At 33.4% G+C, this 21,929-nt stretch overlaps 2 protein-coding genes across 2 annotated transcripts in view; both read left to right on the top strand.

The window, feature by feature from the left end:
• Positions 1-10,083, top strand: part of LOC125049303 (protein scarlet) — a 33,896-nt gene extending 23,813 nt beyond the window's left edge. The window contains exons 9-14 of the mRNA XM_047648449.1: positions 1,496-1,630; positions 3,907-4,134; positions 5,179-5,314; positions 7,024-7,129; positions 7,821-7,921; positions 9,801-10,083. Coding sequence (XP_047504405.1) covers positions 1,496-1,630; positions 3,907-4,134; positions 5,179-5,314; positions 7,024-7,129; positions 7,821-7,921; positions 9,801-9,976 — 882 coding nt within the window. The 3' untranslated portion in view covers positions 9,977-10,083. The remainder of the gene's footprint in view (positions 1-1,495; positions 1,631-3,906; positions 4,135-5,178; positions 5,315-7,023; positions 7,130-7,820; positions 7,922-9,800) is intronic.
• A 3,931-nt stretch (positions 10,084-14,014) lies between these two features.
• LOC125049319 (rho GTPase-activating protein 21) overlaps positions 14,015-21,929 on the top strand; it is a 370,956-nt gene continuing 363,041 nt past the window's right edge. Inside the window, exon 1 of the mRNA XM_047648473.1 lies at positions 14,015-14,416. The gene's annotated coding sequence lies outside the window, so the exon portion shown is untranslated. The remainder of the gene's footprint in view (positions 14,417-21,929) is intronic.

The raw sequence follows: 21,929 nt of genomic DNA, 5'->3' as shown, positions 1-21,929 counted from the left end.
TAAGTTTTCAAATTTAATGTAAATTGAACTTTATTGACTATAATGACTCCTTTTCCAGTCTTTGATTATTTAATTATAATTAATTATTTGCATGCAATCAAAAACTAGTTTCAATAATGCCAAAGAAGTATAACTTCTTACGCGCGTACATAAGTACACGCACCCTTTTTTTTGCTTAACCTACGTTTTTAGTACATACCAACATATGGACTGTTAGTTTTTCCGGAATAAAACCTAAGTACTAAAAAAAGTTAATTTTGCAATTTTTCTCCCAATAAAACATACATTACAACAATGCATAACCCCAATACATTACCCTTCTAATTAAATAAAAGTTAAGGCAAATTTTGTATATTCTTCTATTTTCTTAACAACCGATAAAAAATGGTAAAATATCAAAGTAAAATCGGCGGAATTCCGTGGACGACACGCTAACAAGCAAAAACAGCTTAAAGGATCGTAAATAATTATAAAGACTTCAAGATAATGCTGTCAACTTAGATGGTCACAATTTGGTACAGCTGTTACCGCTAACCCATCGTATGTCAAGTTGGGTCATAATGACCCGTGATTTATCTCACACTTTGTAGATATTCTTTATTGAATTTTAGCTTATATATCAACCTTATTATAAAAAATATAGATAAAATAGAATTAATTGTTGTCATTACAATCTTTAAATTATTTCATAATTTTTATTTTTTTAATTTGTCTGTAGGAGTATTTAAATTTTTATCTTTTTTAAATTCACCCATATAAATAAAAAAAGTGCCCGCGTACAAAGTACACAATACACATGCAGAAGTGAAACTTCTTTGGCAAACAATTTTTAAGTCTTGTTCATATTTATACAAATCTAAAACTTTAGATTTCATAGACTAAGAAGGAGGGAAAAAGGAAGATATGTTAGAAATTTTATGAATTTAATTGTATATTAAAATATTAAGAGAGTGAAAAATTATTAATACAATTTATAAATTTAATTATTTAAATTTATTTCTTCCATAATAAAAACACGTGGCGTTTAATTTACAAATCGTCATTTGAGATTTCAATAAATTATTTTGCATAAAATACTAAAATTTCATATACCTATTCTCTTTACGAAATTTTAATTTAAAAAATAGAATTTCTATAGGGTAATTCACCCTTCTCACTCTTTATTTTTTTTTCTTGAGACCGTTTGAGAAAGCGATTGATCGCTCTCTCCCTTTTTTTCGACAAAAACGCTGCACATCTTCGTGACGCTAATATTATTATTATTATTGCGTTCTATCCGTAAAAATGTTACCCACATGCGATATTTGTCATTCTCAAATTTATCAGAAGTTATTCATATTTAAAACCATAAACGAACAAAATAATATAATCAGTTCAAACAGTTCACTCCAGGTGACTTGGACTCCAGACTCTCGCAGGGTTAAACTTGTTTTATATTAAATTTACAGCGCTCCAAATTTGGTATTCGTAATCAATTAGTGTATTTTTGTTCCAGGAAACGAAGCGAACCAAAGCTAGCAATTTTAAACCACCTTTTTTCCATACGAAGATCATTTGGTTGGTGTATAGATATATTTTAATGGTTTTACGTGATCCAAATGTACAATTGTTAAGGATAGCGCAGAAATTGGTAAGTAGGTACCTATATACGTACCTTGTATTTCCTTAACGCAGATATAGGATTTGATACAACGCGCTAGTTTTCCCCGACTATAATAAAATAAATGATCAGTTTGATGTGATATTGTTGGAATGGAATAATTGAGTATAATTTATTAAACTTCCAAGCAAGTGTGCTAAATTTTGTAAGTGAATATATACAAGTTTATTCAAACTTAGTTAACTATTCAAGTTTTAAATCATTTTAATAGATACCTCGCTATAATGTATGTACACGCAACGTTGTGCAACAAGGTTGGTTTATATGATAGGAAACGTCTCCGTCTGTGGACGAAAATGTCCAATGAAGATGACGAAATTAACAAAGCAGGTTTTAGTAAGTTAAGAATATAAACTTAATAATTAAAAGCGTCTGGCTGTTCTGTTATTCTTTTATTATAATTATAATAACAAGGTCCAATTTGTAATATGACCAGTTTGTGAACTAATAACAACTGAGTAACTATAGGCAGCCAAATAATTTATTTATTTTTCGTTTCTTGTCCGAATTCTGTATTACTGCCACGAAGTGTAAAATAAAGCTTTGAAGACCTTAACAGAGGCCATTGCGGGCTTGACATGTATACATTAGTGTTTTATAGTACAGTTGTACTATGAAACTATTAATTTTAACATATTTTAACTGTTACACGTTTAATAAAACTAAATTGTTACAAATTTTATCTCTAATATATAAAATTCTCGTGTCACAATGTTCGTCCCCATACTCCTCCGAAACGGCTCTGTTTTATGCATATTCAGTAAGTCTGAGAATCGGCTACTAACTTTCAAACCCCTACCCTAAGTGATAAGTGAGGTCCATTGTCCATCCCAAAATTAATTTTTAATTTTTTAGACTAATTTTTTGTTTTTATTTTTTTATGATACAGCATACTAAAATACATGCAACACTTAATTTTCATCTCCCCTCTACGATCAACCCCTATTTTTTTATTAATTAGTTTAGAATTTCATTCCGGAAAAACGAACAGTCTCTGGGGTAGCTTAGCAAAATGTTCCATCTTGGTATACGTACTAAAAAGGTAGGCTAACCATTAAGGAGAAACGAAGTTCGCAGGGCCAGCCAGTGTATTTATAAATTAAAACACTTAACTCCCCTAATAAGTGTCAAATCTCAACAGAAATAAATTGATATGGTCGCCATCCGATACAGCGCGCGTGCTAATTATGTTTCTTTACGAGATAAGGTATTTTAAAAACTTATAACAAATACACCGAAAATAATAAACGCGATAAAATTAATGATTGAAAGGTACATTTTGTTTTGTTACGTGGTTATTATTTAATAAGCAAATAATATATTTTCATATTATGGAACAAGTATTTTTTGATAATCTTTACATACTTCCAAAACTTAAACATATTTTTGCGACAATTACTTTCGTCTAGGTTCCTTGCTCCTGCGCGACAACTGTCCTATTGCTAATTCATTGCTTATCTATTGATTTCCTGGCAAAAGGCAAAATTATTTCCTCAATCCTAATTACTTAAACCACATCCCTTATAGTTTCCTTAGATTAAACCGGTCGTGTGAGAACTGAATAATTCACAATTCACAAAGCTCTGTTTTGACGTAAAAATCATGATATATATATTCTAATTTATTTAATTTCTTATGAGAAATATTTGTTGGCACATCCACATACATATTATAGACGTTAATAACTAATAATATGCCCGATTAAGAGACAATTTTAAATTAATTTTGAAATTTTATTAACGTGTTAAGTTGGCTAATATGTATATTGTATATAATATAATATATAATAGGTTTTGAGTTATTCTGTCAAGATTAGTTTAATGTAAATAATAGCGCACTAGAACATTCATACATAGGTCACTACGAATGCTATTTGTAAAGTTTTTATGTTAAAGTTCCATACAATTCTTTTCAAGTTATACCAATATTATTTTTTATTACGTTAACAATTATTGTAGCAGTGTTGGCATAGTGGCTTGAGCATGTAATCCCTGAGGTCGTAGGATCGAACCTCAGCTGTGCATCAATGTACTTTATATGTGCGCATTTAACACTCCCTACATTGAAGGGAAACATCGTGAGGAAACCGGCATGTCTTAGAGCCACAGAACGTGTGTGTGAACAGTAGGCGGAACTCCTTGCAATTTATAAAAACAAATCACGAAAGCTGAGACCAAGATTCAATTTTAAGTAGTTATCAATTACATCATGTAAAAAAGATATTTTATAGTCATTTTTGCTTTCAGGCAATCGCACTAACCGCAGGGCTGTGCTTCATTGGCACAGCGCGGCTCACCCAAGCAGGAATCCAAGACGTCCAGGGAGCGCTCTTCATCATCATAGCAGAGAATACCTTCAGCCCTATGTACTCTATGCTCCATATATTCCCTGAAGAGTTCCCCTTGTTGTATAGGGAACTTAGGGCAGGGTTATATTCCACGCCGATTTATTATGTAGCTAGGATGATAGCTTTGGTAAGTACTATATTTCTTTATATTATGTATATAGATTTTTGTAATAAATAAAAAAGGTTAAAAAACCCAATTATAAAGGTTTACATTCTGTCGGTAATACTAGTAATACCTTAAAGGTACTAACTTAACAAAAATACTATAATTTGTATATCGCTTGCTGTATAATTTATCAACCCCTATATAAAATAAAATATGTTTATTATGGGTATAAGATAAAGTTATAACTTATTCCACGTCATTAAATTTGAAACGGTAAACATTTCTACTCATCGAAAAAGAATACAGAAACAGAAGACACAGTGTTGGCTGAAAGAAAGAAATCTCGGTACTCTTTTAAAATAGCAAATAAACATACAAAATGACAATGGCAAACAACACTTATTTTAAAACAAATATCGCAAATTAATTAGAAGTAGCCTGTCTAGCACTAGTTCCAGGCTCTTTTATCAACACAGCTTTTCTTTATACGGCTGGTTTAATTCGAGTTTCTTAGAGAAAACAATTTAATAATATTGATGTAATGTTCGGGGTTCGGATAAATGAATACGATAGCAATTCAAGTGTATGTTATATATATTTACGGGTTTTATTACACAACAGAATATGTATCAGCCAGAACTGGCACTACAGAGTGATCTACCAGAACTACTGATTACAGATAATAGATATAGAGGATATAGAAGATAATAAATATATTAAAATATAATTTAATCAATATATACGACCTGTCACAGGTTTTGGCTTACTATGGAGGCTTCAATCTGAATTATATGTAACAACAACAAATAATATTTTTATTATGACAATTAATTTTAATTTTTTGCCAGTTCTTCTCTTCCGTTCTACGCCCTTGATTTGAGAACTGGCAGTAAATGTGAAATTAGAAACATTTAACATATATTTCTTTTTGACGTTCTTAAGTTTACATTGTGTTACCTGTATGAATAAATGATTTTGATTTTGATAAACTGACACAGGAATGCAACACCCATAAGTTTAATTGTACTGTGTCAGGATTTATTAATGATTTACACCCCTTTTTAGTTCCCAGGTCTGGTGATTGAGCCGTCACTGTTCACACTGGTCGTCTACTGGATCGCAGGTCTACGGAGCACCCTCTATGCGTTTGGATTCACTGTCTTCTTGTCTATATTGGTTCTGAACGTAGCTATAGCATGTGGTAGGTAAACTTTTTAACCGTCGTTATGAAAGATTAATACTCGAATATATTAATTTTTATTTTATTTATACTGCATACCGTGTATAATTTGTATTTACAATTTTATTAAACCACAAAGTAATAAAAAAAACCAAAAAAAAAAACATGGCGATTAAAAAGTGTGGCGGAGAGTTTATTGCTAGTTCTTCTCTTCCGTTCTACGCCCTTGATTTGAGAACTGGCAGTAAATGTAAAATTAGAAGCATTAATATTTATTTCTTTAATGACGAATCACAAGTGTACATTGTGTTACCTACGTGAATAAATGATTTTTGAATTTGAATTTGAATAATAAATACAATTAAAAAGAAAATATAACAAATTTAAAAAGTTTAGTTCCTGTGGCAGTGTACCTTTAACGCTGGCAGCATTTGCGATACTTATTAAAGATAAAATTAGATTGATTCTGAAGCAATTTTGAGATTATTTACGCGTAAAACTTTCTAACTGGAATTATATATTTTATAATTAGAATATGACTTACTAGTAGACTCGGCCAAGCGTTGCTGTGGTTAAGATTTTTTTTATATTACATAGTAGTAAACTATTCAAGAGAAACGGCAGGAGAACACCAATCCACCATGCTTTTTTGGTGGTTATGCCATTAAATTGTAGCTTATGTGAAACGTTGGTAATTATTTTGATAAGGATCAATACCTAGGTACGAATAAAGAGCCTATCCTAGCGGTAGTATTTTAATAAAAAAAAATTCATAAACTGTAATTCATTACTTTGTTCTATCATTAATAGTTTTCGCAGCGCACACGATTGAAGGAAGTTTTTTGTTTATTTTTTTACACCTTGGGTTAGATTATTCAAGTTTTAGTTTCCCTAATTTTTTTGAAAATGAAACATTGCCTATGTCACTCGGGAATAGTGTAGCTTGCCAACGGTGAAAATTTTTTTGAAATCGGTCCAGTAGTTTCGGAGCCTAATCATTTCAAACAAACAAAAAATCAAACCTTTCCTCTTTATAATAGTAGTATAGAAGTATAGACTTGCCATGCATCCTTTAGGTTCAAATACTTATTTATTACTTTGGTATATTAATTAATTAATAATTTCACTTAGTTACACTCATTAGTTATATGTATGTACCTACACTACACTACACTACCTACTTAATGATACGAGTAAGCAGTGTTGGCCGAGTGGCTTCAGCGCGTGACATTGAAGTCGTAGGTTTGATCCCCGTTCGTACAATGGATTTTCTATGTCAAATCCAAAAACCGATGACATGTGTCAGATATAAAGCTGATTACCTACAATAAAATAAAAAATGATCAAAGAAACGGAAGCTCTGAGCCAAGACACATTTAGGGTTGTAGCGTCACTGGATTTTTGAAGTTATACTTCTTTAGGCGCGTTATGAAAAATTGATGAGAGTGAAATTTTACGATTGCGCGCGCACCGTGACCCAAAGTTGTCAGTGTGATTATAGCGGCGCGAACGAGATGGGAATAAGACAATCTACAAGTAAAAAGAAATAGAATATGCGTGAAGTTAGCAGCTACGCCAAGAATTTTGAATGACCATAATGACATTTACCTTTTAAACAAATAAAGGAGTTTTAACTACTTTTACACGCACCCTTTTTTTCTATTATTAATGATATGTTTAGTTTGTAATTGACTGCATATTAAGATAAATAAAACTATTTTTTTTTTCAGGATCATTCTTCTCTTGCGCTTTCGGTTCAATGCCGGTCGCAATCGCCTACCTTGTCCCATTTGACTACTCTCTGATGATGACATCGGGACTATTTATAAAACTCAGGTAACTTATTCTATTTATGCCAAGATTTTATTTATGACGTTTTGGCGGCAAAATATAGTTTATAGTAGATTATGTGTCTTAGTTGTTTTTAAGTATACATAGTACATACAGTGAAAACCGTTTACCGTTTACGTTTACATCTTTAGAACAACATACCGGTTATATTGACCAAAACCAAAGGTCCCGGCTGAATTCTGTGTAGGTATTAGGTATGTACCTACTTAATAACATCATCGACTGTTACGACTATCGGTTTTTACGACCAAATACATATCCCCTCGAAGTCTCTTCGAAGTCGTTATAAAAGATTTTGACAGTATTTCTATTTAGGCACATTGTGTAATTGTATATACTTTACCACTCCCGCTTAATCTTATATACTTTTGGTATCATATCTTAATAAAACTTAAATTAAAATTATGTTTAAGTAACTTATTTGAAAAGCATTTGATTCAATAATTTTATCGATGTTACGGTTCTGCCAATAGCTTTTACGGAAAATGGGCTAAAAAAATACCGTAGTTTTATGCAATTTAAATAGTCTAGTTGTTACTGATCTTTATATATGTATGTAACAAATCTATATTTTCCCTACCCATCCTTTTTGTAGTCTAAAATTATATGATTCGAGATTTTACGTCTTATGAATTACATCTAATACGAAACAATACAAATAAACACTTTTCTACAGCTCAATACCAAAATATATATCGTGGATTCGACACCTGTCTTGGCTCATGTATTCTAATGAAGCAATGACGATTCTTCAGTGGGATGGAGTACAAAACATAAGTAAGTACAACCATCTAACATCTCTTCTCCTCATCTCCACATCTAACATCTCCTCTCATCTCTAACGTCGACGTTAGAGATGAGAGGAGATGTTACTAAAGTTACTAAAGGACGTGCTACATAAGTACACGTCCTAGCTACTAATGTAAAACAACGATTCTTTCCATTTAACGACAACTCTCCATAACGTAAGAGAACTCAGTTATATTAGTAGGCTAGGCTAGGCTAGCTAGGGATCGTAGGTTCGATCCCTAGCTATGCACGAATGAACTTTCTTTCTATATCCGCATTTAACATTCGCTCGAATGGTGAAGGAAATCGTAAGGTAAGGTAAAGGCTTGCCTTAGACCCGACGGCGTGTGTCCGGCACAGGAGGCTAATCACCTACTTCCCTATGACTGACAAATGATCATGAGACATATACAGAAATCTGAGGCCCAGATCTAAAAAGGTTGTAGCGCTACTGATTTTTTTATTACCTATCATGGGGTGTTTTCAGTGTCGCTACAATAAGCAGCGGTAGCCACTTAAAAACATAATTTAATTTACTTTTACTTTATTGCTTTTTTCGTGTTTCCTATTTTTTATTTAGTACATAGTTATTATTCTGTGACGTTACACATAACTATTATTCTGTGACGAATACAAAATATAAAAGTTTGTATGAATGTTATAACTTTTTAATTACAATCATATTCTGATTTACTAACGAGGGTTCTACGAAAGCAGGTAAAAATGTTGTCAGGGAAGTCCCTAAAACAGGTTAAATGGGTGGGCAGGTGTTAAAGTGATTATATGGCCTTGTCTTTTACTGCAAATTGTCTTGTTTACAAAGACGTACTTATTACCTTTTTTTGTAAATATAATTTTGTTTACAAAGGCATTTTTCACATTTGTCAAACTGTATGTTAGCAACATATTATGTGAGGCTTCATGTATGCGTGTGTGTGCATTGCATTTTATATAATAGGGGGCAAAGGAACAGGGACGCTCACCTCATGATAAGTGATACAGCCGCCCATGAACACACGTAAACCCACGAGAATGTAAGAGCGTGCTCCTATTACACCATGCCTCCTGCTGATAGAGGACAAATCTTAGTTTATAATTTATTTTATTATGATTAATTAACTGTTGATTACTTAAGAAGTTATGTGAAACATGGTGTAATGGTTGCAGCTCCTTACAAACATTGTGTATAACAAAAAACTTGGCGATTAAATAGAGTGGCGGAGAGTTTATTGCCAGTTCTTCTCTTCCGTTCCACGCCCTTGATTTGAGAACTGGCAACAATGTGTACAATTAGATTATATATTTTTATTTTTTGATGTTCATAAGTATACATTGTGATACCTATATGAATAAATGATTTTGACTTGACTTGAGACATTCACTCACATTGCCAGTAGTCTCGAAAGTACGTTGCTGGCCTTTTAAGAATTGTAGTTACTAAGTCGAATTGGTTCGGAAATAGTTCACTGGGAATCTGACTCCACATAGTGATGGTGCGAAAAAAGCTCTTTTCTTCCTTAATTGTGTAATAAAATGTTCCAACAAAAACTACTTTTATCGTTTAAGTGTGATTCTAGTAACGTAAGGGTAGGATTTGGAAACCAAAATAACACTAAGCGCTACCTCTGACTACTAAAATGTATAATATTTAGTCTAATTAAAATCATAAGGAGTCCCTTTAGCAAAGGTTCCGAAAATACTGGCAGCGTTCCCTCGCTGAATAGCTAGACTAATTCTTTGTCCGAGGTAGCTGCTAGCTCTTCGGAACCTTGCCTGAAGGGACTCCTTTTAAAAATATATCTCTCCTTTTAATAGCTATCTATTTTTGTATTAAAATCATAACGTTAATATTCAAATTTTTTTACAGCATGTCTTACAGACGAGACCGGAGCACCGTGCCTCAGTACTGGCGACGAAGTGCTGAGCATGTATGACTTTACCACGAACGAATTCTGGCCCGACATTGTTGCCCTGGTCATTCTCTATCTAGGTTTCCACCTCTTGGCGCTGATTGCCCTGCGCTACCGTACGAGGAGAAAATAAATACAATATCTTTCTGAAATTGACTTCGTCTCTCCTGCCAGTTTTTCTAACCTTACATTGCGGACCAGTTTCATTTAATATTTGGAAATTGTAGAGCTTAATTCTTGGAAAAAAAAGTTGGCTTACCCTGTCTAAAGTGATTTCTATTTCCATACTGTGTTTTCGTATCTGTTGGTTTGTGTGTGTGTGCCTGTTATAGTCGACGCATTTTTAAGTGAGGCTTCGGGTCATAAATCATTTTTATCTGATTAGTCTCGCCCGCTAGGTCTTATGGAGAGGTGTAGTGATGTGCGTAAGAATTGTGGAGGTGCATATCGATAACGGGATAGATATGATCGAAGTGCTAAATTATCTTAAGAATTAATAGGAATAATTTTTCTAAAATAAAAGTTTTTAATTTGTAAGATAAATGTCACCATTTAATTTCTTCAAAACCACGTTAGAAAAAAAATTCACCATTGCGCGTATTGCGTAACAAAGTGTAATGTATTGAGTGTCATAAAAAAATATTATGTTTATAGAAAACAACCCTTACTAGTAACGACCAATCAGGAGTCAGAAGTGCGTGCGCAGGTAGCTAAGTATCGATAACCAGTGTTGCCAGATAAGAGAATTTCTCTCTCTCTCTCTTTTTAATTTTTAACCGAGTTAGAGGCAGAATAGGGGGAAAGAATATTTGGGGGGTTTTTAGGGGAAATTGTACACCAAATACATTTTATTTTGCTATTGTATACCACATTACTGATTTTGGAACTAAATTGAAGTACGAACACATCGTAAGAATAGGATCCGCGTGGTTAACCTTACTATGTAATTGAATATTCGTTTGTGCTGTCAAAGAACGATGTGATTTTAATTCAATACAAATTCTGAATTACATGAAAATTCAATAATAACACTACACAAGAATTTTTTTTGTATTTGAAGGCATCCTAGGGGATTTCTGTGGGGAAATAAAATTAGTCTAGGGATACATTGCCGAGACCATGTGGCAACACTGTCGATAACGAGTTCCCTTGCTTGCACATTCCTTTTCCTACTGTCAGTGACATTTATTGCCCGACGACTCAGTTTAAAATGCGTCGACTTTATAAGTTTTAAGATTATAGATTAGGCGCCATTTAAGTCGGTTTTATCATTTATACAAGAAGGACATCTAATTTCGGCTTGGTAAAATTTGTAAAAACAAAATATTAAAAACCATTCAATTTGATTTTTTACAAGAATTAAGCTCTCTTTAAAGTATTATTTTATGTAGTCAATAGGGACAATTACGGCCAGTTAAGAATAAGCAACGAATTTAATTATGTGAAAATAATGATTTAAATGTAATGGGCATTATTAATTAAAATCTTATCAATTTACATAATATTTTGTAGGAAAATATTTTGTAACATCGTATTTTAAAGCGAATATAAGAGTGACATATTTATAGTTTGACTTAAGCATTACGAAATTAGTGGCATGAAATTAATTTCGTGACATTAGACCAACAGTATCACGTCTAATTCAATATTTTCGGCATGCATGAATTTCCTGAATGCAAATGTGTTTCGTGCCCTGCGCGATTTTTTTTTTCATGCAACAGATTTCACGATGAAGATGCGACGTGAAAGTTGAAACTAGTGTCGCGAAAGTGTATGTGCTGTGCGGACGTGTGTATTTTCATCGTTTACATGATGCCACCCTGAATTCTTACGATAAAGACTTCAATCTATTTCCAGTTGTTAAAAAACGCAGCATTTTAAGTTTATAGAGAAACATCTCATTAGCCACATAAATAATAGAATATAGAAAAATAAAGCTTCAATGCTGATGTGGCCATGGTTACTTCTTTACTGAGGATTTCACGACACTAATTATTTTACGAAACTACTTTCGCAAATATATCGAAACTACTTTCGTGAAACAGATTTCCCATTCATGCCACTATTTCGTAATATAATTCCAGCTTTAGGGTAATGCACTTAGCACGAATAGCGACAATAAAGTATGTTTTGAATGCTCCATGGAACATCTGGAACATTTAGAAATAGAACGAAGCACGAATGAAACATTAAAATTGACTAAAATGTTGCTTAAAAATGTCTTTGACATACAGAAGATATGGTTCGCGCTAAGAGTTAAATTCAGAATCAGAAGAGTTATCGTCAAGTCTGACTCCGGTTTTGACGATGAGTACTGTAAATAACTCCAAAAGTATCTGTTTAACTTTGTGTAGCGCTCGTAAATCAAAGACAATATTATTGCTCGTATAGTTATCTTACATTGCCACATACTTTTCTTGGCCGGTAAAAGCGTCGCGACGCTGTCATGGATATAAGTATTGCCAATAAATAAAAATTAACCATTATAAGGGGAATAATTTGAAGCCATGCAGGCTAACTTAATAATTTATTGAAATGTCTTCATAAAACAATGTATATGTTACATATAAATAAATGTGACACAAACATAGGACCAACTGATTTGATTGATTTTGTTACCTATATTCATATAAAGCAAGGAATAAAAATAAATACATTTTAGTTGTATTCTTATTAGATGTTGATAGATACTAAAATTATTTATTGTACGCACCAAGAAATTACAGAAAATAAAGAATATCAGTCTGATATTTCAAAATGGCGACGGTAGTACCAATGTCAGCCGCCGGCCAAGCAAAGAATGTGGCACTGTAAACACATTATACACTCGAGCTGTCAGAACACTAAATTATCTTATGACATATGACAAGTATTTGACAATTAAGTTCGTGCTAAGAGTAATACTTTGTTTATTTGTATGAATTATAGATATCTTTTGTATAAATTTGTAATCTTGACATAATATTTTGGAAGAGACCTTAGAGATATATTAAGTGTTTGTGTGAATGATAAAAATTCTTGACAGCGGATGATTGATTTAATAGATGCAATAATCTTGCCTGATTAAAAAAATAAGTTTAACGTATAAGTTACCATACATTTTTGTTCCTTTTTTGTATCTTGATGTTATGTAGCCTAATAAAGAGATTTTACAAAATATATATTTTTAAGTTATGATTGTTAAACTATTTTAAAGAATCACTATGTCGCTTAATAAATACAGTGCAAAAATTGTTTTGTTTCTTTAACAAATCTAAAATACTTAAATGTATAAGTATCTGTAGTCAATCCTCAATTCTACATGAATGACGTCCCTACCACTGTCCACATAGATAGTTAATATGAAAAAGAACATAACACAGCAGAGTTGGCCTCTCGGCCTTCAATGTCTGACACACACCTTTAATTATACAGTCTAATAAAGATAATATATGGAAATCTAATATATAAAATTCTCGTGTCGCGGTGTTTGTGGTTAAACTCTTCCGAAACGGCTTGACCGATTCTCATGAAATTTTGTGTGCATATTGGGTATAACTGAGAATCGGACACCATCTATTTATCATCCGTTTTTTCAGTTAAGGGTAGTCCAAGCCTAATCTTTTTTTAAATTTTTAGATAAGTACATTTTTTTTTTTTAAGATACAGCATTAAAAAATGCATACAACCCCTAATTTTCACCCCTCTACGATCAACCCCTATTTTTTATTATAAATGATAAACATGGCAAAACCACGTTTGCCGGATCAGCTAGTAAATAGTATAAAAACGGCATTTAACAATCACTTAATTTACATTAATATATCAATATAAATTATTAGGGGCGTTAAAACTTTAAAAATAGATTATCTTAAGATTGTTAAATAGTGCATGATTCAAATCATTTACAGACAACAGAATAAAAATTCTATAATAATATTATTATTTTATTTTCCAATACAATAAGCACACACTAAGTTATTATTGGTAAAGAAGCGCCATCTGTTATTACACTTGTGAAACACGTACTTAATGTTATGTGACCGTCACAACTCAGTCGAATCGCTCGTCGCGTTACGACTGAGTTATTAGTTCTGAGTTTGTTGTATAGGGGGCGCTGTTATCAAACTAAATTTTTTCCTTAGCAGGTAAACGGATTGCCGCGAATAGCGGCGCACCGCGCAAGCGTAGTTCAAATTCATCGGCCATATTCGTCGCGTCTGACGGAGTGCAGTGCACGGCTGTTACATGTTTTATCGTAAACTGTATTAAAGTAATGACAACGAGTTGTAATTGGTGCATAATTAAATGAAGGGACACGAAAATATGATATTTAACATAGTCCTTAATCAATACTCGTGTCGTTTGTTGAATAAACGTGCAACGAACTGTGCATTTGTGTGTTTATGATAACAGTTAACAGTAATCCACGGTATGGTTTTATTTGTCTTATCCCATGTTATAAGTGGTGTAAAGGTTGTATAGTGTTATGCAAGTTAACATAACCGTGACCTTCATGATCGTGACTGTGCTTGAGGTGCTTTTTGAGGTTAAGATGCAGCTTGGATTATAAACGACAGCGCCGAGCCATCAGGTTTGATATTTTATCTATTTTGATAGTAATAAATGTATTATCTCCCGTCCTAAATAATTGTTTGTCTCGCGATACATGTATTTCATCGCCATTCGAATTATTACTTCGCGTGACCAACGGCTAACGTGAGAAAACGAACATTTTTGAGTTAATTCGTCACGGAGAGGCAATGTTTATTTAATTTGAAAACTGTATTAGAAATAAATAAGTACAGACAAAAATCAACAAGTAATGGGCTAAAGGTTGTGTAAAGGCGCGCGCAATCGTGAGATTAATGCCGGTGGCAGCAGGAATGCAACGCTGGTAAAAAGCAGTTGAACCAAAAACAAGTAAAGCGGCAGCACGACCGTACTTATCCAAACATTGATTTTACTCTTTTTTCTATGGAGCTTAGCTACCGAGGATATGTCGTATTCTATTGGTTGCACAAACTTTATGAATTAAAGCACAAGCTTGAAGTTCGTTGTATTCAAATATTTGAATTCCCGTGGACGACCAGGTCGATGTACGGTACAACCACGGAGGCGATCTCATAATCAAATTTAGGACATAATATGTTCCTCAGTTTTGTACCTATAGATAGGGATTGCATTATAGCGTATTGCATTTGTTTATTATACATAACTCTTTTAACCTTGAACAATGCTTATAATATGTAAGTCAAATCAACTAAAGGTAAATCCAAATGTCTTCTGTGTGTTATTAGTATCGTAATACACCAGTAATCTATTTAATGACTGCTGTGTTCAATGCATTCATAATAAAAATGCAAATTATTATTGAAAGCGAAGGAAACATGGGCATTATTATAGTGTTTATTAAATTGTTGCACGCGCTCTAGGTCGATTTTAATAACTTGGGTTTACATAAGGTATTTTAATCATTACGTCATTTCCGTTATTACTGAAAGCGTATGTATATTAAATGTCACACTTTTTTTTAAATCAATGCCATCAACGCCTGATCAGATCTGATTTGTACAAACATGGAATCGTTGTAATGATACTAGAAACCTACGCAATCTTCGTAGTACTGTTGCTACCTAATTTCGTCGCGGTATGGAGTATTAAGATAAACAATAGCCTGGTTTAAATAGGACCCGCCACTTATCATGTGCAGACAACAATAATTTTACGCGAACAATAACTTGTATCATTAAATTTCCCGCCATTACGAATTTTAAAATTAGAATCATTTAGTTTTTAGGTAAATAGAAGAATAATGTTACAATCACCATGCAATCACGTAAAATTATGGCAAATAATTCTCCTCGAACTGCAACAAAGAAATGCTAAAAGCCGGTTTTCTAGAAAGCTTTATTGTCATCCTATCAGATGTGGTGGTTTGAACCTTATCAATGGGCACTCAATGTCAGTTGTATATGTTAACGTAAAATTGTAAAAACCGTTAGATTGTAATCTATCTCGCGAGATTATAAACTGTCGAAAGATTGTGAACCTCAGCGTACTGCTTACAATTTAACGTATTATTATTCGGTAGATTGTACTACACTAACTTAGTTATCATTCAAACTTCTTTGGTCAATTACAGATTAATTTTACTTCCCAACAATTTCATATAACTACCGAATAATAATACCTTAAATTGTAAGCAGTTCGTTGAGGTTCACAATCTTTCGACAGTTTACAATCTAGCGAGATATATTACAATCTAACGGTGTTTACAATTTTACGGTGACATATACATATCTCCGGATCTAGTCTTCAGCACTGTCGAAAATGTCAAAACTGAGACATAGAGAAGAATGACTCTATAGATTTCGAAATTAGATTAAATAGTTCATAGCTTAGGGCCTTAGTCAAGATCCCTTAACAGTAGTGTGTGTAGAATGTCGAAAACTAAATTTGTATGAAAATTTGTCGGGACTGTCATTTCCATACTAATTTAGTTTTCGACTTACTACACATATGTACTACTGTTAAGGAATCTTGACTAAGCCCCTAGGGCGTATACATTTATTATAAATGGTCGAAAATGAGTTTTAAAAAAGGTTCCTACAGTAACTATATAGGTTCACTTATAGTTGATGAATTTGGATTGGTTGGATACAAGTTAATACCGCGTTTATTTTGTGAACTTCTTATTCTAAAATGCATAAAAAATTTCATAAGAATCAGTCGAGCCCTTTCCATACTCCTCGTATGGGAACGAACATTGGGACACGAGAATTTTATATATTAGATTAAATAAAATCGAATTATTCAATTTACGTTATAATATATAATTTATTCGTGTTAGTCACAATTATGTCACAAGTTTTCTCTTTAATGGCCACGATCTAGATAATGTCTTATTAACTAGACCGATTAGGAATCTGTCGTGATTGACTGAGGTCACTTACTGTTAGATCACCTAAGCGTGCCAAATTAGGAACCTAGGTGACCTAATGACAACTGGGCTAATAGCGGGCTTAAAATTGATTACATGCACTTAATACGGTGTTAATCGATCTTGATTGATTTTTAATTGACTTTCTTAGTGACATTTCTGATGCGCTCTGATAGTAGTTAAACTATTGACCTAGTTAATTGTGAAAAAATACGTACAAATACACGACAGAAGTGAAACTTCTTTGGCAAACTAATTTTTAACTCTTGTTCATAGTTAAAACTTTAGGTTTCCGAGTCGTAGAGGGAGGGGAAAAGGAAGATATGTTAGGAATTTAATTGTCATTAAAATATTAATAGTGTCGAAAATTAATTCAAATAATACATTTAATTTTTTAAATTTATTTCTTCGATATTAAAAACACGTGGCATTTTGATTTACAATTTTCGTCATTTGAGATTTCAATAAAATATTTTGCAAAAATATAAAATACTAATAATTCATAAATTCACTTCAAAAACTTATGTTTGGTTTATATTAAGAGGAACTGTTTTTTATTTGGCCCAGAAAAGTAGGACACACATGATACAACAAACAAATTGACGTATACATACGAAAATTTTAATAAATTATTGTTATTGAAATGTTATTAAGAGGAATAGTTGTTTCTCTTTGGCGCTGTTGTTTATGCACATTGTAATTGATCGGTACGTATTAATAGGAAAAGTTTTCTCAGCGGTCCGCGAACTAAGTTTTATTATATTTATTTCTTTATATATTTGAATTGCAGTTTATATCATTAATTAGTATTCAACAAGTTCCATTACCTATTTGAATAATAGTCATAATTAAAATGCTTATGTATTTCTAAATGGCTAAGTTGCCCAAAGAAGTGAGCCTGTCGAGTTGCACGACAAGTAAGGATGCTGTGCATTAAGAAATCTCTTAGAATTTCCGTCTTAACCAGTCTGACTGGGATAAAAGTTAAATCGTGATAAGTGTAAGTTTTTTATCGTTGATAACACTGCTGAAAATAGTTTTATTAAGATACAAGATATTATTGCTCTTCTCCATTTCAATTAAGCATGTTATTTCACTAAAATTTATAGTGTCTCAGTAACGCTTGAATCATACGTTATATTAGAAAACTAGTTAGCTAGCCGATATAGGTAACTAATTACACTTATAAACGTCAACAGAAAACATGTTAAATTAACTCTAATTTTACATTTACTACCAGTTCGTAAGTGAAGGGCGTAAAGCGGGTAAGAAGAACTGGCAATAAACTCTCCGACACTCTTTATAATCGAATATAATCCAAGTTTTGAGTCATACAAATTGTTTGAACTGGAGCAAATTAATGCCAAGGATTAGGATCATTTAAATAATCGTCAAATTTATAAAAAGGTTTATTTATTAATTTACGTTAACTGTGTTCGTCCTATGTATCTTAAGCTGCGTATAAATTAAGCGCGGCAGCCGCGCGAGCCAATGTTCGACCAGAGTTGACCTTCATTTGCCGCGCGAGCCAATATGAAGATGTAAATTTAGTTGGACGTGACTGCCGCGCGCGGCAGGCGATCGATCACAAACAGACCGCGGCAGATAGTCAGACCAGTTCACTCTTGTAAACCTGCGAGTATGGACGCGCGTGGTCGGGCGGCTGCCGCTTTAATTGTGATTCACCATCTTATTTGTAAAAAAAATAAAAGAAAAATAAATATAATTATTTATTTAATTTTTCAAATGTAAACTGTACTTTATTGACTATAATGACTCCTTTTGCAGTCTTTGATTATTTAATTGTAATTAATTATTTGCATGCAATCAAAAACTATTTTTAATAATGCCAGAGAAGTATAACTTCTTACGCGCGGACATAAGTACACGCACCCTTTTTTACGTATTCGCCGCGCGAGCCAAATCACCAAAACTATAACCGTCCCAACTGCGCGCGAGCCAACGACTGAAGCTCCTTTGATGCGGTCTCAAAAACCGACAGCGAGCGGATCGACCCGCGGCACGTTCGAGCGCGGCAATGTTCGAGTCGCCGCGCGCGGCAACCCCGTCTACATAGAGCGCGGCCGCCGCGCGCGCCAATGTTCGATGGTTTGCCGCGCTTAATGTATACGCAGCTTCAGATTCCTATAAAAACACAACAATATGCCGAATGTCGACAGACAGAGGGAATATCGTATTTGAATTAATATTAAAAAGCTGTGTGTTATTAAGTTACATTATATGAGCTGTTTACACACGTGAATTCCAATCGAATGAGGAATAAGGAATTCCAATGATTTAATACCTAACATATTGTTTCAAACGGTAAGATAATACTTCCATTATAAACAACGTCACATTTCAACATGCATGACGTAAAAATGAGGTTTGGTGACAAGTAGTGCGTAACGATTTAATATAAATTAATTCTCAAATCAAAACCAGGATTTAAAACATACTATAATTTTAACTAAAATAAGATCTAATAGATATAAAATTCTCGTGTCACTGTGTTTGTAATTAAATTCCTCCGAAATGGCTCGACCGATTTTAGTGAAATTTTGTGTGCATATCGGATAGGTCTGCGAATCGGACAATGAATGTCCGAATCCCCCTAAATGTTAAGGATAGTCCACTCCTAATTTTTTTTTTAGGAAAAATGTTTTGTTTATATGATACAGCTTACAAAATTACATACGACCCTGAATTTTCACCCCTCTACGATCAACCCCTATTATTTATGTATTAATTAAAAACTTACACTTTGAACTCTGAGGTTTATAAATAGAGAAAATTTCACAGAAAAACCTAAAATGTTTTCATTCAGCAAAATGTTCCTTGTTGGTATGTACTTAAAAGGTGGGCAAAGTAAGTAATTATTGTTAGTATTTGTTGTATTAAATGTTGATTAATTACTTTTGAGTTGCTCCGTGAGAGAACTCTGGATCTACGAATTAGCCGCGCAATGCGTCACTAAAGCTACAGAAGCTATAATAAACATAGGCTGATGTAGCTATAGTCTGATTGTAATAGGAGACCGATGACCCCAATAGTGTTACCAAGAAGGTGAAAGTTTTGCGTGCTCCCTTTTTTCTTTGAACCACCTTTGGTAATATAATGTAGATAATTTTCGCTCTCGGCGCTCAGCGATCCGTTTCTTGTTCCATACCAATTACTCTGATAATGTCAATTAAGTGAAAGCAGGTAATTGTTTGATTGTTATAATGACCGGAACATCGGATTATGCTATAGTAAAGTAGGAATCGTGAGAAATATTATTGGTATAAAAACTCGGTCACTTCCAGAGTACGAAAGTCGTTCGTTCATAAAGAGTTAACGGACATGCAGGGGGGGGGGGGGTAAATACAAGCTTAAACCCAAGTTTGTGGAGTTCTAGGGGGGTCTTAGAAAAAGGATAATCATAAGGATAAAGGATATAATCCGGACGACTTAGGATTGATTACTTATACATACTTTTTGTAGTAAAACTATTAAGGGAACAAATGTCTATTTATAACATTGATTTTCCAAAGACAAATCAAAGAATATTCCTTTAAATTTAGAACCTAGTTTTGGCGTGATGCGATAAAAAATATACAACTGGTTCGAAGCTCGTTAGACGCGCCATAGCGTCTCAAACAAAAACGGACGGACTCGTTTTGGACAATACTCTGGCACTTGAATGCCGATGCATTTATCGAGAGTTATGTGGAATGTAGGAGAATCTTTATTCGCGTATAGAATTCTGAATGCCGTAATGAGCACTTTGTTTCCGGAGGTACTTTTAATATGGTAGTGAAGTGAGTCTAAAGAAATGTGTAAATGGGCAATAAAATAATCACGTACGTATTGCGATTCACTAAAATATTTAGTCAGGCATAGGACTGTCTAGTGTCTACTACGGCTGCCAAGCATAAGTTCTTTTGCCCTTAACATATACGCCCTGTACTAGGAGGCGTAAAGTATGTGATAGATTTGAATGTAATAGGTTAACAATACTAAATTAACTTAAATTAAAAAAAAATCGGTCGTTGGAAATATGTTTGTCCACATAAAACAATTTAACCTTGTCTTAAAATTATACACGCTGCTACTATACGCAAATTTTTAATATGTCTTTTGACTGATTTCCGTACAATTTCAGCTTGAAATAATTGCAGTCTCCATGAATGCAATGTGTGATGGCATGGTAATATTGTATGTAACCCATTATCAGTGGCACTACAACCTTTTACAATCTGATCGACGTCGACTCGAGTCTAAGGCATGCCGGTTTCCTCACGATGTTTGCCTTCACTGTTCCAGCGAATGTTAAATGCGGACCAAGAAAGAAAGTCCTTTGATGCACAGCCGGGGATCGAACCTATACCGCATTGATGTGAGTCACACGCTGATGCCACTGGGTCAACACTACTCTAACCCATTATGTATCATATATATTATGAAGCGATATCGTCCGGAGCGTAAAATGTATTTATAAGACCGCAGGTAGCTGAATAAACAAGCATTATGTTGCAAGTGATTATGAGAATTGCAACGGTCGCCGACCTTTAATTACCAGGACCGTAGTGCAACGCACCAGTAAAATTTAGCATAACAAGCCTTTATTAGATCCCCTGTCGTCAGCTTTCTGGATGAGTCAGGTGTTGTGGTCTTGCTTACTACATGATAATATCGTATTTTTCCATGTGTGTATGGATGGAGGTTACGATTGTGTTAGCATTTAATATTTATTTAATTAAATTCAAAACATCTTAAGTATCTTGCTATAAGTGCGCATGTGCAATAGTTACTCATTTGACTCGTTCGATTATTTACGAATTTACTTGAACAACTGCCCGAATTGGGATGGTCGAGTCGAAGTAGGGAATGGATTATAAAAGACGTTGTAACACATGCGCACGGGCAATTCCTTTGTTCAAGTTATACAGTTTACGTAAAATCAGTGAAGTGAATTATAGTGAATCAAGTCATCATTGGAGTGTTTAATTTCTCACCCTAAGAACTAGACCAACTAGCCCTTACAATTGTATTTTGACTTTTATTATAGTTGAGAATTAAATGCACGTTTAATTTCATATGAGAAACGGTGTATCCGCTATCATCTGAAGTCAAAAAATATAATATAAGAATATTCTCACTCCAGACAAAAAACAGGGGTGCT

The sequence above is a fragment of the Pieris napi genome, chromosome 5, assembly GCF_905475465.1.
Source record: "Pieris napi chromosome 5, ilPieNapi1.2, whole genome shotgun sequence".
Lineage (NCBI taxonomy): Eukaryota > Metazoa > Arthropoda > Insecta > Lepidoptera > Pieridae > Pieris > Pieris napi.
Note: the sequence above shows the minus strand (reverse complement) of the source record. Positions and strands in the feature narration are given on the sequence as shown.